Source organism: Protomyctophum parallelum (assembly GCF_964188405.1).
Source record: "Protomyctophum parallelum genome assembly, chromosome: 1".
Lineage (NCBI taxonomy): Eukaryota > Metazoa > Chordata > Actinopteri > Myctophiformes > Myctophidae > Protomyctophum > Protomyctophum parallelum.
In genome coordinates this window covers 3,940,451-3,957,950 of record NC_139697.1, presented here as the reverse complement: position 1 = coordinate 3,957,950, position 17,500 = coordinate 3,940,451, and the positions used below count along the sequence as shown (strand labels likewise).

The 17,500-nt window shown below is 41.0% G+C and overlaps 1 protein-coding gene across 1 annotated transcript in view; it reads right to left on the bottom strand.

Annotated features, from left to right (window-relative positions):
* LOC310871134 (synaptotagmin-like protein 1) overlaps positions 1 to 4,547 on the bottom strand; it is a gene marked incomplete at both ends in the record, with an annotated part of 54,073 nt that extends 49,526 nt beyond the window's left edge. The window contains 1 exon segment of the mRNA XM_083782623.1: positions 4,423 to 4,547. Coding sequence (XP_083638749.1) covers positions 4,423 to 4,547 — 125 coding nt within the window.
* Positions 4,548 to 17,500: the final 12,953 nt, after the last annotated feature.

The window sequence follows — 17,500 nt, the reverse complement described above, 5'->3', positions numbered from 1 at the left end:
TTCAAACGCTATAGAGACGAGAAGAAATAGGCCAGAGACAATGACTTGACATGTGACACGGGCCGACAGCCGGGTCAGAGCCACACCCATGACGACAATGGAGAACTTTAGTGTATATACAGTACAGCTCAATGTACAGTACAAGTAGGAACATGCTGTGACAGAGCAGGTGGGCCCAGGTAAGGTGCAGGCAGGCCGGCGTGAGACAGATTTCATTAACCCATTTTTGGTGTTTTAAAACATTATGTTATACTTTAGCTATTGAAAAATAGCAGACCTACAAGCTCGTAAGCGCGCCACCGAGTGGCGCGCTTACGAGCTTGTAGGTCTGCTATTTTAGAAAAATCGTGAAAATGTTATATATTCTTTCAGAGCCGACGTTTTTTTACTCAAATCTTTGCTTCTGGGGGGTTTCCTGGAATAACATGTTTTCAGATGGGGGGGAGAGGGGGGGGGGGGGTGGCCAATTTTCATATTATTTTCGGGGGTCCTTGACATGAAATATTGAGCAGCACTGATACAGAAACATGAGGTATTATTATTATAAATATTGAGCAGCACTGATACAGAAACATGAGGTATTTCAGAAAATACCTCAAAAAGACTGTTTTACAATAATGTGGGATTTAGTGAAATCCTTTCTTATCACTCAGGTTTAGTGTCATATCAATGTCTGTATATGATAATTAAGTAACTCTAGTCCTAACTCGCACAAAACAAAAGGATTCAAGAGGATCTATATGGCAGCACAGGCTACACCGAACACTAACCCTAACACTATATTATTAATCCATTTAATCAGACCAGTGTGTGTCCAGTGGAAACCTCGTATGAATCTGATCTCAGGTCAGAATGGGTTAATCAGACCAGTGTGTGTCCAGTGGAAACCTCGTATGAATCTGATCTCAGGTCAGAATGGGTTAAGACCGACGTCGACATTTAAAAAATGTCTTCTAAATCCTGACAGTTTTCTGAAATAAGCCCACCCTATATGTTTCTGTTTCAGTGGTGCTCAATATTTTATGTCAAGGACCCCAAAAAACGATATGTATCTGAAAATATGTTGTTCCAGGGACCTCCCCCCCCCCAGAAGCAAAGATTTGAGTTAAAAAAAAACGTTCACTCTGTAACAATATATATATTCAAAGATTTTCAGGCACATTTTCACGATTTTTCAAAAAAATAGCAGACCTACAAGCTCGTAGCGCGGCACTCGGTGCCGCGCTATGAGCTTGTAGATCTGCTATTTTATAATAGCTAAAGTATAACATAATAATGCTTTAAAACACCAAAAGGGGTTCCCGGCCTCCCAGAATGGATTTTTAACAGACCTGCATCTCAACAGAATGTTACAGATAGATAACAATGCTGTTCTGCACGTTTACCTAATAGATAAACTGGCTGGGTAAACAAGCACTTCAAAGGCACTTTCGGTTCTTACTCTACAGACTGCAAAGTCAACGTCTACGGCCTATTTCTTCTGTTTCCAGGAGGACTTTTGGGGCTCAGCTATAGAGCTAAACTACTTTCTGGCCTTGACAGCCCATTCATCCACACAGAAAAGTCCTATCTGATTGCATTAAACAACATTAAACAATGTTAAATGGTAAATGGTAATTTATGGTGCATTTATATAGCGCCTTTATCCAAGGCGCTTTACAGAGATTGTGCATTACATTCACCCATTCACACACACATTCACACACTGATGGCAGAGGAAACCATGCGAGGCACCAACCAGCACATCGGGAGCAATTAGGGGTTCAGTGTCTTGCTCAAGGACACTTCGACAGTAACTCTGGGGGAGCCCGGGTTCGAACTGGCAACCTTACGGTTACCATCCAGGCACTCTACCCCTGAGCCACCGCCGCAAGTTAAACTCACTTTGCATGTTGCTTTGCCACTCGATTTGCCACTCGATGTGCCATTCACTTTAAGCATGCGCACACCCTCTATTGACTACTGTATTAGGCCTTTTGACAATTAATACAAAGTTACATAACAGCGACAGCTGAATTCACGCCATTGGCTAAAGGGGCACCCTGAGGCCCCCATGGGTGACTGGCTCTGAGCCAATTACAGAGCCTGTGTGGTAATCCGACCCGGGGTTGGAATGGACAGGTTAGAAAAGGTAATGCATGTATTTATATCCGAATATTTTTCGAATATTCCTGAGACTCCCAAGACGGACCAGTGCAAGTGAAATGTTTGTGACCAGTAATGTACCCATACCTTTCATGCTGTACTGAGGAATTTTATGTTTAGATTCATGTGTAGACTGAGGGAATCAAAGAATGTATTAAGTATGGCCTTAACAGGGATCACACAGAGTGATACAGTCTTCTCCTCATGTTTCTGGAAACACTGGAGAAAATGTTTACATGTTTTTAATTGACCAAGGACTGCCTGGAGTGAAAATAGCCTGATACATAATAGGCTATCTCTGTGTTGTTGTTTTGTATTTACTGCCATGTTTTTTCCCTGTTTTTGTTTGTATATGGACCCATTGTGTCTGAAATAAAGTTTTCAAATCAATATTCCAGTGTGACCAGAAGCAGGGATAAAACATATCCTCCACCGGCCGTAAAAAAAAATCCCCACACAAACACACACGCACGCACACAAACACACACACGCACACACACACACATGCACCAGCTCACAGTGGCCTTGTGGTTAGCCCTCTAACACCCGCATTAATTTCTACTTGCAAAAAATAGATTTCAACCTTACTACTACTTTGTACTACTAGGACTAAGACTATAAAATATGTTAAAAAAAATAAAAATAAAAAAAGTTTGATGAAATATTTATAATAATTACATAATAATTATATAATAATATAATACATTAATAATTTACATTTTGGGGATATCTTTCACAATAATGAATAAAACATGTTCTAGACATTCTAATGATCACAAAAAAACATATATTACAATTATTTTACCTACTTTTATTAGGGTAAAGGTCAAAAGTCTTATGTTAAAAAATGTTCAAAATCGCACAGAGTCCAGACATTTTTAATTTGTGTGAATTTCAGCCTCTGTGGGGGGTATTTATATGCAAATATCATGACCAATGGCATTGAAATGGCATTGCAATGAACATCACTGATGACGTTTAGGTGAAAAAATAACAGCAAAAAATAATAATAATAATTTAGTAATTAAATTAAATAAAATTGTTGCTAAAAAGCAACGCTGGGTCTTAGAGGGTTAGGGTGTCGGTCGCGGTTCGATCCCCGGCCTGGGTCATACCAAAGACTGTCAAAATGCCAATGCCTCCCTGCTTGGCACTGAAGCATCAAGGGTGCCCAGCTGAGTGCCAATGCCTCCCTGCTTGGCACTGAAGCATCAAGGGTGCCCAGCTGAGTGCCAATGCCTCCCTGCTTGGCACTGAAGCATCAAGGGTGCCCAGCTGAGTGCCAATGCCTCCCTGCTTGGCACTGAAGCATCAAGGGTGCCCAGCTGAGTGCCAATGCCTCCCTGCTTGGCACTGAAGCATCAAGGGTGCCCAGCTGAGTGCCAATGCCTCCCTGCTTGGCACTGAAGCATCAAGGGTGCCCAGCTGAGTGCCAATGCCTCCCTGCTTGGCACTGAAGCATCAAGGGTGCCCAGCTGAGTGCCAATGCCTCCCTGCTTGGCACTGAAGCATCAAGGGTGCCCAGCTGAGTGCCAATGCCTCCCTGCTTGGCACTGACGCATCAAGGGTGCCCAGCTGAGTGCCAGTCGGTGCACGCGGTAAATGGGTGAAATGCGCATGAGAACACATTTCACCTACAGCACAGTGTATACGTGACAAATAGTGGGACTTTTAACTTGTTTTAACCTCTCTACACACACACACACACACACACACACACACACACACACAATAAAAGGTCCATTCATGATATTGTCGCTAAACACCAGACGTATGGAATGTTAATATTTCCTCAGAAAACCGCATGACCGTATGTTACCGTATTAGCGTGGTGTGTGTGTATGTTTATCCCATCCTGAACGGGAACCCATTTTGGCGTTATAGCATCATGTTATGCTTTATAGCTATTGGAAAATAGCAGATCTACAAGCTCATAGCGCGCCACCGAGTGGCGCGCTACGAGCTTGTAGGTCTGCTATTTTAGAAAAATCGAAGAACGACTGACATTTTTTAGAATCTGATCTCAGGTCAGAATGGGTTCATCAGACCAGTGTGTGTGTGTCCAGTGGAAACCTCGAATAAATCTGATCTCAGGTCAGAATGGGTTCATCAGACCAGTGTGTGTTGTCCAGTGGAAACCTCGAATGAATCTGATCTCAGGTCAGAATGGGATATATATACGTATAGTCTATACCAGTGTGTGGATGTTGATGATTATAGCATAGCTGAATGGATCAGCCATCAGGGGGGGTGGGGGGATAAGCGTTGACCTCTGACCTGACTCGGCCCCTGTCGCGCTGCCGCAGCTCCTCGTCTCTCGTCAACACCGCCAAGATGGCCGCCTGCTCCTCCTCCGTCAGGTGGTTGAGGTCCAGCACGTCCTCCCCCCCCTCTCCCTCCATCCCTGACACACACACACGCACGCACGCACGCACGCACACACACACACACACACACACACACACACACACACACACACACACACACACACACACACACACACACACACACACACACACACACACACACACACACACACACACACATGCACGCACACACACACACACACACACACACACACACACACACACACACACACACACACACACACACAATTCAATTCAATTCAAAGGGCTTTATTGGCATGAGAAAACATACGTTTACATTGCCAAAGCAGAAAGAAACAATACAACAATACAGCAATACAATACAGCAAGCCACCCCCCGGCGGTGGCTCAGGGGTAGAGTGCCTGGATGGTAACCGTAAGGTTGCCAGTTCGAACCCTGTGGGCTCCCCCAGAGTTAGTGTCGAAGTGTCCTTGAGCAAAGACACTGAACCCCTAATTGCTCCCGATGTGCAGGTTGGTGCCTTGCATGGTTTCCGCTGCCATCGGTGTATGAATGTGTGTGTGAATGGGTGAATGTAATGCACAATCTCTGTAAAGCGCCTTGGATAAAGGCGCTATATAAATGCACCATTTACCATTTACAATCAAAACAAAAATGATGTACATTTGAAGGTCAGAATCTTCAATAGATCAACTTCTATGTACCAAGGTCACTCGATGCAGGTACTGTATAGTGCAGGAATATACACAATGATTAGTCTTTAGGGTGGTTGTGTTCCATTTGATATCCTTCTCCTATCACAGCAACTCACAAATCAACTCACAACAAGCAGAAGCAGAAGAAAGCAGTTCCTATTTGTACATGCTGCACCCTTGTTGCGTTTGATATATTACTTTACTGTATGCTCAATACTTACTGTCCTGAGGCTGATATATTACTGTAATATGCTCAATACTTACTGTCCTGATAGACTGCGGGTTTTACACGTGCTTCAATCAAGACACATTGAGATATTGTCTAAACTTTAGACTCTAAAGAGCCATATTACACTAAGCTAATTTCTCGCTAATGCTCGTTTACATAACAGGGTTATGTTATTTACAATTTACAATAGGCATTTAGCAGAGCGACTTACATTAAGCAAGAACAAAAAGCATGGGAATACATCACATAAAAAGCATTTATCATGAAACATGCGTAAGCTAAGAACGTAACAGTGGAATATCTATATAATGATATACTATACTATGCTATACTATGCTATACATATGTACTATGGCGTGCTATGACTACATACAATGCAATTATAGTGCTGTCTACATAACATGCTATAAGTCTGTATCAAATGCTATCTAAGTCTACGGAAATGCTATCTAAGGGGGTATAGGGTAAGTGCTATGGGCCATCACACCAGTGGTCCTTCAGGGGGAGGTTCCAGGTGGATTGCATTGTATATAGTCATAGCACGCCATAATACATATGTATAGCATAGTAGTATATATATATATAGTTTATATGTATAGTCTCATAATATAGATATTCCACTGTTACTTTCTTAGCTTACGCATGTTTTATGATAAATGTTTTTATGTGATGTATTCCCATGCTTTTGTTCTTGCTTAATGTAAGTCGCTCTGGATTAAGAGCGTCTGCTAAATGCCTAAATTGTAAATTGTAATTGTAAATTGTAATTGTAAATTGTAATTGTAAATTGTAATTGTAAATGGTAATTGTAAATTGTCCCCATGCTAAATGATGGAGAGTTGTGGTAACCAATGAACGGGACCATTTGGTTTCATTTTTACACTCTCAAGAGTTGCATTATTGTTAAACCATCCATCTGCATTACTTAATAAATTTACACAAAGTCTACATACTGTACCTACAGAGAATGTAAATTGTTATTTTTGTGATCATTTGCCTGCCTGTTGTCTCTCCTAAACGGTATACCACATCAATAGGTGTACAGCTTGAATGTAAATTGTTATTTTTGTGAACATTTGCCTGCCTGTTGTCTCTCCTAAACGGTATACCACATCAATAGGTGTACAGCTTGAATGTAAATTGTTATTTTTGTGAACATTTGCCTGCCTGTTGTCTCTCCTAAACGGTATACCACATCAATAGGTGTACAGCTTGAATGTAAATTGTTATTTTTGTGAACATTTGCCTGCCTGTTGTCTCTCCTAAACGGTATACCACATCAATAGGTGTACAGCTTGAATGTAAATTGTTATTTTTGTGATCATTTGCCTGCCTGTTGTCTCTCCTAAACGGTATACCACATCAATAGGTGTACAGCTTGAATGTAAATTGTTATTTTTGTGAACATTTGCCTGCCTGTTGTCTCTCCTAAACGGTATACCACATCAATAGGTGTACAGCTTGAATGTAAATTGTTATTTTTGTGAACATTTGCCTGCCTGTTGTCTCTCCTAAACGGTATACCCACATCAATAGGTGTACAGCTTGAATGTAAATTGTTATTTTTGTGAACATTTGCCTGCCTGTTGTCTCTCCTAAACGGTATACCCACATCAATAGGTGTACAGCTTGAATGTAAATTGTTATTTTTGTGAACATTTGCCTGCCTGTTGTCTCTCCTAAACGGTATACCACATCAATAGGTGTACAGCTTGAATGTAAATTGTTATTTTTGTGATCATTTGCCTGCCTGTTGTCTCTCCTAAACGGTATACCACATCAATAGGTGTACAGCTTGAATGTAAATTGTTATTTTTGTGAACATTTGCCTGCCTGTTGTCTCTCCTAAACGGTATACCACATCAATAGGTGTACAGCTTGAATGTAAATTGTTATTTTTGTGAACATTTGCCTGCCTGTTGTCTCTCCTAAACGGTATACCACATCAATAGGTGTACAGCTTGAATGTAAATTGTTATTTTTGTGATCATTTGCCTGCCTGTTGTCTCTCCTAAACGGTATACCACATCAATAGGTGTACAGCTTGAATGTAAATTGTTATTTTTGTGATCATTTGCCTGCCTGTTGTCTCTCCTAAACGGTATACCCACATCAATAGGTATACTGCTTGGAAGTGTGGACAAAATCTTATCCACCGAAAACGAAAGTCTTGCCTCTTATAAGAGTCTAAAGTCACATCAAATGGTGTTTCCGTGCGGCTTAAATTCAGAATAAATAATGGGCCTTGATTATATGAAAAGGGTAGTCGAGTAGCTAGGGCATTCATTTACGACCATATGTATAGCATAGTAGTAAATATGTATAGTACATATGTATAGCATAGTAGTAAATATGTATAGTTTATATGTATAGTGTATGTATAGTTTCATTATATAGATATTCCACTGTTACTTTCTTAGCTTACGCATGTTTCATGATAAATGCTTTTATGTGATGTATTCCCATGCTTTTGTTCTTGCTTAAATGTAAGTCGCTCTGGATTAAGAGCGTCTGCTAAATGCCTAAATTGTAAATTGTACGACATTAGTCGTAAATGAAGTTAACCCATTTTGGGGGCGGGAGCCCCTTTTGGTGTTAGCATTATGTTATGCTTTATAGCTATTGAAAAATAGCAGATCTACAAGCTCATAGCGCGCCACCGAGTGGCGCGCTATGAGCTTGTAGGTCTGCTATTTTTTTGAAAAATCGACTGACATAGAAACATAGCTTTTTCAGAAAACTGTCAGGATGTAGAAGAACATTTTTTTAATCTGATCTCAGGTCAGAATGGGATAATATGGCCTGCCCTTTTACAGTATATCATAAAGTATAATACAAATGTTATGTCATGACTTTACTGTATGTCAAAGACTTACTGGTGCATGTACAGTATAAGTATCCGTCCTGTCACAGTACGGTACAGTTTATAATAGGTGTACCGTGTATGTAATGTAATAAGACAATGATTGCGTTCAACAATTTTACATAAAAGTTAAACCGCATTTCCTGGATTAGCATAGTAGTATACTGTAGGTAAATTAGTATCAGAGCAATCTACAGTAGTAAGAGAGTGGCGACACGTTTTGGTCTCGCCGCAAAGCGGGGTGGTGGTGCTATGGGCGATAGTTCCAAACATTGGAACTATTCCATTGAGATAGAATGAGCACTTCCTGCATTCCATTGTTACAATGGGAGTCAACGCTAGTGTCGCCACTCTCTTAACCCATTCTGAACGGGCACCCATTTTGGTGTTAGCATCATGTTATGCTTTAGCTATTGAAAAATAGCAGACCTACAAGCTCATATCGCGCCACCGAGTGGCGCGATATGAGCTTGTAGGTCTGCTATTTTTGAAAAATCAAAGACACTTTTAGAATCTGATCTCAGGTCAGAATGGGTTAATAATTAAACTGTCAGGATGTAATAGACATTTTTAGAATCTGATCTCAGGTCAGAATGGGTTAATAGAGTACTCTGATCATTATAAATCACTGCATATGTGCTAAAAGAGGAAGCTCTGTGTGTGCGTGCGTGCGTGCGTGCGTGTGTGCGTGCGTGCGTATGTGTGTGGTTATCAATAGTATTTAGTTAAAGTGTCTCATTTCATTTCAATGCAAGAAACCAGCGAGTTCGTCAAGAGCATTAAATAGGAAGTGTATATTTTCGCATGTTGGTTTATGTTACCAAAGCTCTGCTCTATTCATGATAAATGTACTCGCTTATCTTTAATTCTGCCAGGAGTTTGACATCCAGTTGTGTACTACTGTACTCCACCTATGTACAGTGTGAGCACGTACTGTACATAGCCGATCTACAAGCTCACAACGTGTCACATCAACGTGTCGTGGGCTTGTAGATCTGCAATGTCTGCTAATTTTGGACAATGGTTTGAACATGAATATGCAAAAAAGTAATTGCAATTATCTCAAGTTATAGTTGTGATTAGAGGATTATGACATTGTTTGTGACCCCTATAAAGGGGTGTAAATGTGAAGGCCAGTTCCACACCAATGCAACTGACATTTGGCATAATTAATGGTGTTATATATTATGATAAGAATGTTGCAAGGAGTTGCGTCACAAATCATTAGTGTGGACTCAGGGCCTTAACCCATTCTGACCTGAGATCAGATTCATACGAGGTTTCCGCCGGACACACACTGTGTCTGATGAACCCATTCTGACCTGAGATCAGATTCTAAAAATGTCAGTCGCTCTTCGATTTTTCAAAAAATAGCAGACCTACAAGCTCGTAGCGCGCCACTCGGTGGCGCGCTATGAGCTTGTAGATCTGCTATTTTTCAATAGCTAAAGCATAACATGATGCTAACACCAAAATGGGTGCCCATTCAGAATGAGTTAAAGGGCCACTTCACCCCTTTTGCAACCAGATATTATTTTAATGATGTTTGGGAGACAAGGAACACTTTCCTGAGGTTTGTATAATGGGTAATATGTGTTTTTTAGTTATTTTAGTGTCCATGGACTCCATGATGTCATGGACACTGGGCTCATTTACTTCCTGGACTACATGTTGTCTCAGTAAGACAGCCCTCCCCCTATCCACAACAAGGAGGAGCAGTGGGATTATTTATGGGAATTGTAGTCCAGGAAGGAAGTGAGCCCACGCACTGTCCATGACATCGTTAAAATAAGATCTGGTTGCAAAAGGGGTGAAGTGGCCCTTTAAAGGTGTAAAAATACGAATTCAATATTTTTTCATAATATAAAATAAAATAAATGAAATAGTCCATTTACAATGTCACAATACAGGTTTCATGTTTATATAGCCAGGCCAACTACAGTGTTCTATTTCAACATCATAACCTAGTCTGTATATTATTATTATTATATTATTAGCATTCATCATCATCACATTTCACCTCCATCAGTGAACAGGTGAAAATACAAAGTGTGTGTGTGTGTGTGTGTGTGTGTGTGTGTGTGTGTGTGTGTGTGTGTGTGTGTGTGTGTGTGTGTGTGTGTGTGTGTGTGTGTGTGTGTGTGTGTGTGTGTGTGTGTGTGTGTGTGTGTGTGTGTGTGTGTGTACGTGCGTGCGTGCACTTACCGCTGGCGCTGAGCGATCAGCGCATGCGCCCAAAATGTCTCGACAAGCAGTTGTTAGTTAGTCAGTTAGTTGGTGTGGTGGTTTGTTTGGCAAACAGGATCTGAATGAACACACACACACACGCACACAACCCAACACTTGCACCACACACACACACAGACAGACAGACCACACACACAACATGAAGCAGAAAGTATTGTTAAACACTCTGTTGTTGATCTGCTCTGTCCTCACAGGCACAGGTAACTATAGATAGGAGAAACAGAGAGATTCATGTCCTCACACCCTTGGTAAATATAGGACACTATAGTCAACTGCAACGCACACACGCGCGCGCTCGCTCTCTCTCTCTCTCTCTCATACACACACACACACACACCGCGAGAGACGGGACACCTGTTACTTTTCTCTCTCTCTCTCTCTCTCTCTCTCTCTCTCTCTCTGTACACTCTCTCTAAAAATGTAAACTTGCACATTCTGAAGAAAAAGACAAAACATTAAATAGTATAGTCCTACCTTATTCGTGCGTCACGTAGCCTACGGCGCTTGAAGCCACAACATCTTATGTATGAATGTGAATGTGAAGCATTTACATTCAAATGGGGTTCTTTCTCCAGCAGCGCAACAGTAGGCTGTGTGTGTGTGTGTGTGTGTGTGTGTGTGTGTGTGTGTGTACACTGACTTACTGGCTACCTTTTTGCTTTGGGCTAAAGTTTGAGTCGACACGACCCAACAAGTGAAAACACGCCTCCTCCTCCATCTGCTGCTAAACACGAACAAACATAAGTTAGAGGGACGGACAGCGGGCGGCTGTGTTTGGGATACAAGAATAATAAGGAAAGAGTGGATAATATCTTCCTTTTCCTTTTGTCTTTTTTTCTCCTTCTATTTTTTCCAAACCTATACAAATATATAATAATAGGCCTATTTGAAAAAAATGGTCTTAAAGGACCACTTCACCACTCTTTTCAACCTATCTTCATATAATAGGTCCTCACTAATAATCATGAAACATTGGCGCAATTTCTTTCTACTCGGTCTGTGTCTCATAGGAGGGCTGTGGGCAGTTCAGAAACCGTCCTCCAGTGACATCATCGATGGGGAATACAAAGCTAATAGAAACTGCAGGCTTTCTAGTCCTGAAAAGTTGCAATGCGAAAATGGAAGCCATCGTTCTCACGATAATGAAAATCTAAACATTTTTGTAAAACAATCTTGTTTAAAAAGAAACCTGCTTAACGATGTCACTGGAGGACGGTTTCTAAACTGCCCACAGCCCTCCTATGAGACACAGACTGAGTAGAACAAAATTGTGCCATTTCATCATGATTATTATTTATTAGTGAGGACCTATTATATGAAGATAGGTTGAAAAGTGGTGAAGTGGTCCTCTAAAGTAACGTAAAGTTAGGCTATATACGATTTGAATATGTTTATGTTTATTCAATTTAATGTATGCCCAAAATGATTGGATATAGGCTACTGTAGGCTACAGCTTCTGTAGAACTAGTAGACCTTAATTGTGAAATGTTCAATCATTTTCTAATCATGTATACTTTACAGTAGGGCTGCATTATGCCTATACTTCTACCATTACTTTTTAGTTTTCGTACATTTTGGACCAATTTTGCATTATCCATACACTGACACGAAGGCGCGTCAAGCCCTTGACTCCGCCCACCCCCGGGGGGGAAGTTGTGATTGGCTCTCGTTCACTGCAATGCAATTTGCGGCATTTCCAAAACAATATTGCGCAGAGTAGCGATTATTATCAAACGTATTTGCAATGCCATACGCTGAAAGATCTGTTGCCCGTGGACAAGGCACGCTATACCTCCGCAAGTTAGATATTACCGGCATAGATGTTTGTCCGTATGTTAAGGATTAAGGATTGGACCAAGTTGCATTGGCAGCCATAGACAATTCTTACCCCGGGCAAAAACCCGGATGTGACATTTGTGGGCGTTCCTGTCTAGCTTGGTGTCGATGTATTACTTTTTAGTTCTGGTACATTTTGGACCAATTTTGCATTATCCATCACTCCCCCAGTGTTGTTTTCGTCGACTAAAACTAAGACGAAAAATGTTCGTCGACTACCTTTTTCCACTGAAGAAAACTAAATGGAAACTAAATTAAAACTATGCTATGGTGACTAAAACTAAGACTAAATATATTGACAATTTCGTCAACAAATAAAAACTAGACTAAAATGTTAGGAAGGGACTAGTGGACAAGAGATCCAGTATAAGTCATTTTACACTTGGTTGCATGCTGAAAATAGCCGATCTACAAGCTCGTTGTGAGCTTGTAGATCGGCTATTTTCAGCAAGTGTAAAATAAGTCATTATGACGGCAACAAGGCCCGCAAAAATACATTTTAGTCGAATAAATCACCTGTAGATTTAGTCAACTAAAATCTTATGACATTTAGTCTACTAAAACTAGACTAACACTAATACATTCCAGGTGACAAAAATGTGACTAAGACTAAGTGAAAACTATTCAGGAGACTATGACTAAAACTAAAATAGAAATTTGCTGCCAAAAACAACACTGCTCCCCACTTAGTCCGGCAGCCGAGGTGGACATGTTGGAAATTTGGTATAGTCTTTTTTTTATTGGCCTAAAATATTGTCTATATATATAAATTCGTGAATCCACTTGCTGACCGGCTGAACGTATTGGGCAATTATTTTGTATAGTGGTTTCTTGTGACCCTATATAACATCCTACACTGTAAATCCCTGGAACATGTGACGCGTTTAAACCTAAACACCATGTGTGTAATAATAAAATGCCAAATGTTTATTAATGGTCATAAAATATACAGTAGAACACGAGTTCACTCAAACACCTCACGAGAACACCTAGTGTTCAAATTCTAAACACCTATATGACTGACTTTGATTGTAAAAACTAAACACGTTTATGTGTTTAAAAAGTGTTACAGGCGATTAAACATGTTCTTCTGTTTATAATCTAAACACTGTGACACGTTTAAAAAGTGTTACAAATATGTGTTTAAAACAGTTTATAACCTAAACGCTTGAGTTTAGTGTGTAGGCAAATATGTCAAAAATGTCAAACTTTCCTTTTGCTTTAAGTATAGCATGTGGGTGGTTTTCATGATTCTGAATGCATTCCAAGCATTCGCTTTTCACAAGAGACACTCCTTGGGCTAAAAACGGCCTTATAGACGTCATGACAAATGTGACGAGGTCAGGTCAGGCACATTTCTGACCTCAGTGGCTATGGCTGCTTTTTAGCCCAAGGAGTGTATTTTGTGCGAAACAATAATGCTTGGAATGGATTCAGAATCATGAAAAAAACTAGTTTGACATGTCACATGCTACTTAATCGGACCAGTGTGTGTCCAGTGGAAACCTCGTATGAATCTGATCTCAGGTCAGAATGGGTTAAAGCAGAAGGAAAATTTGACATTTGACATAGGATGTTAATGGTAGGGTCACAAGAAACCCCTATAAAAAATATTGCTCAATACTAACAGCCGGTCAGCAAGTGGATTCATGAATGTATGTATAATTACCTATAGAGCACCGAAGTCCTGACGTCACTGTCAGTAGGGGGCGCCAGTCCACAGGTTTGTGTACTTTTTATTTGCATTGAAATCCCCATTTTAGATCTTTTCATATAAGAACGGTGTTTGAAAAATAAACCGATCACCCCGGCCTTTTCACTCATATGGATATGAAGCATCGATTGAAAGTGGAAATGTACAAATATACCCAAAGAGTATAACACAATAAGTGTTAGAAACGAGTCAAACAACCCAGAGACTACATTTCCGGGTTGTTAATTACGTTTTATTTTTGTTGTTTTATTGATATTTAATGTTTCGTGGTTACTACGAGTCGAGTCACTGCCAGCTGAGCTTACGTCAACGAGGAATCTCAGGAACGCAATGTGTTGACAGCTGGGCGTGACGTATATTATAGCAGCGACATTGCTTTCATATGTAGATTCAAGGCTTTTGTGGTCAAATGTATTACATTTTCTCCATAAACTGGCTGTATCAAATATGAATGGACATCATTAACGACGCACAGCCACCCCCCTGACAGAAAGGCCGGGATGATCAATTTATTTTTCAAACACAGTTCTTGAAGCGACCTAAAATCCCCCTATGGGGATTTCAATGCAAATAGAAAACCACACCTGTGTGAACCGAGTGGTGCAACTCCCCCCCACCTCCCTCTCTCTCTCTCTCTCTCTCTCTCTCTCTCTCATTAGCAGGCAACAGTGCAGCACTGTCCCTCTCTCTGTTTCTGGCACAACAGCGCCCCTACTGGTACTCATAGTCATATACTGGTGCTCATTAACGTCACATAGGTGAACACGGACATTGCTGTTCCTTGGAGTGGTTGCACCACTCAAAAAAAAAAGAAATACATGATCCTGTGTACTGGCGCCCTCTACTGAAAGTGACGTCAGACTTCGGTGCTCTATACAGACAATATTTTAGGCCAATAAAAAAATACTATAAACCTTTAATGTCTATTTACTTTAATTAAACAAAATAAATAAGCCTGCAGTCGGCTGCCGGACTATAACTCTAGACTTCCTTTCACTGGTGTTGCATGTGTTGCATGTCAGGGCAGTGATCTGGCACAGGGCGGCTCATGCGCTGTGCACACAAACAAACACACACACACACACACACACACACACACACACACACACACACACACACACACACACACACACACACACACACACACACACACACACACACACACACACACACACACACACACACACACACACGGATGTTTTAACCACAGGGAAGGGATGGTATCTTTTCGTATTCCTTGTGGTTTAGCCACACCTGCAAGCTAAACAGACTTATCAAGCATAATTTGCTTGCGCGTGCACTCTGGCTTTCTGTGCTTCATTGCACAATTTGCGGAAGTGTAGGCATACACACACTTAACTAGCAAAAACCAGCTTGAACATGTGATGAAGTACAACACGACATTTCCGTGCGTGTTGTTGGGGGGGGGGGGGGGGGGGGGGGGGATAGGGACACACACACATCATCCACAACAGGGATTGAAAGAAGGCCCTTTTGTCAACAGACTTGGACCACAGCCATGGTGTTGCCATGGGCCTGCCAAGTAGGGATTCCTTTATGCGGGCTCAGGCATGCCCGTCTGCCTGCCTGCCTTCAACCAGCCTGCTACAGCAGGACAGTGGGTCCAAACAGGCAGTGGCGTGCACAGATAGACACTAGGGGGTGCTAGAGCACCCCCTGCCCTTTTAAAGGTATATTCAGTGATTTCACTCAAAAAACCTTAGGTTTCGTTTTTGGCTGTGGGACCCAGCCTTTCGTCCAATCAGGATAGAGAGTCAAAAACGAAACCTAAGGTTTTTTGACCCCCAGGGGTTAACTGGGGACAGGGAGGAACTCCTTATATGGTCAGCACACACTCTATAGTAGGGAGGATTATCACAACAAAACAAAAAAATAAGTGATATTTGAATTAAGTGAAATCACTGAATATACCTTTAAAAATGTGCTAAAAAAAGTTTTCTTTTTTTTCTTACTTTTTAGTGTGTGGACCATGCGGTGACATTGATCAAATCTTGATAAAAAAACGCTTCTACTATATTATTTAGGCCCCCCACAATCTAAAGCTATGTTTCTATGTCAGTGCAGGTTCTTCGATAAAAAAATAAATAGCAGACCTACAAGCTCGTAGCTATGAGCTTGTAGATCTGCTATTTTTCAATAGCTAAAGCACCAAAATGGGTTCCCGCCCCAAAATGTGCTGCACAAGGTGCCCTTTTTTTCACTTGAGCACCTGCCCCTCTAAATGTCTGTGCACGCCACTGCCAAACAGGAAGGCAGGCAGGCGGTATATAGTACGATATACTGGAGGTACCCCAGCTGGCCTCCATCATAAGTTCTGCAAGGAGGGGAGTTAAGCCAAGGTCATCACAGCAGAGAGGGATTATGTAACCCCCATGGGGCCAATGGAGGGCCCCATGCAGGAGCCCTTATCAGGGCCTCAAACCCCAGTGCCATGCCTTCCAGTTTCCCCAAAAGGGCCCCTGAGAGCCAATGGCTAATTTGGCCCAGCTGGGAACCCATTTGGTTAAAAGAAAAGGAACACTTTTCTGCCCCTTTGTTTTCGCACCTCCCTTTTATTGTGTAGAAACAGGAACTTGGTTTGGTCCCCCCCCCCTTTCGTAGTCCCCTTCCTCTCGGATGCATCTGTGTTCATTCTTACTAACAACAACACTACATGTTTAAGAGTCTGTCTTGAGAGCAGAAAGGAGCTGGGGACAGGGAGGAACTCCTTATATGGTCAGCACACTGACTCTATAGTAGGGAGGATTATCACAACAACAACAAAGAAATAAGTGACGTTTGAATTAAGTGAAAATCACTGAATTTAATTCAACCTTCAACTTCTTGTTTATGCCCAAAATGATTGGATATATATATATATATAACCTACAGGTTTCGTATCAATTTAAGAAATGCTAGACCTAAATTGTCAAATGTTCAAGCATGTTCTAATCTAGTCAACGCGTATATACTTTACATTACTATACCATTTTCCAAATATTTTTTTTTAAACATTTTGGACAACATGGGCAATGTTTTTCATCAAGGTGCCCACTCTTCCTGACTGTTGCGCTGTGCAGAACATATATCCATGAATGATGCCACACCGACATTGTGTACCTGTCTTACAATTTACAATTTAGGCATTTAGCAGACGCTCTTAATCCAGAGCGACTTACATTTAAGCAAGAACAAAAGCATGGGAATACATCACATAAAAGCATTTATCATGAAACATGCGTAAGCTAAGAAGGTAACAGTGGAATATCTATATGATGAAACTATACATACACTATACATAATAAACTATACATATTCACTACTATGCTATACATATGTACTATGGCGTGCTATGACTATATACAATACAATTATAGTGCTGTCTACATAACATGCTATAAGTCTGTGTCAAATGCTATCTA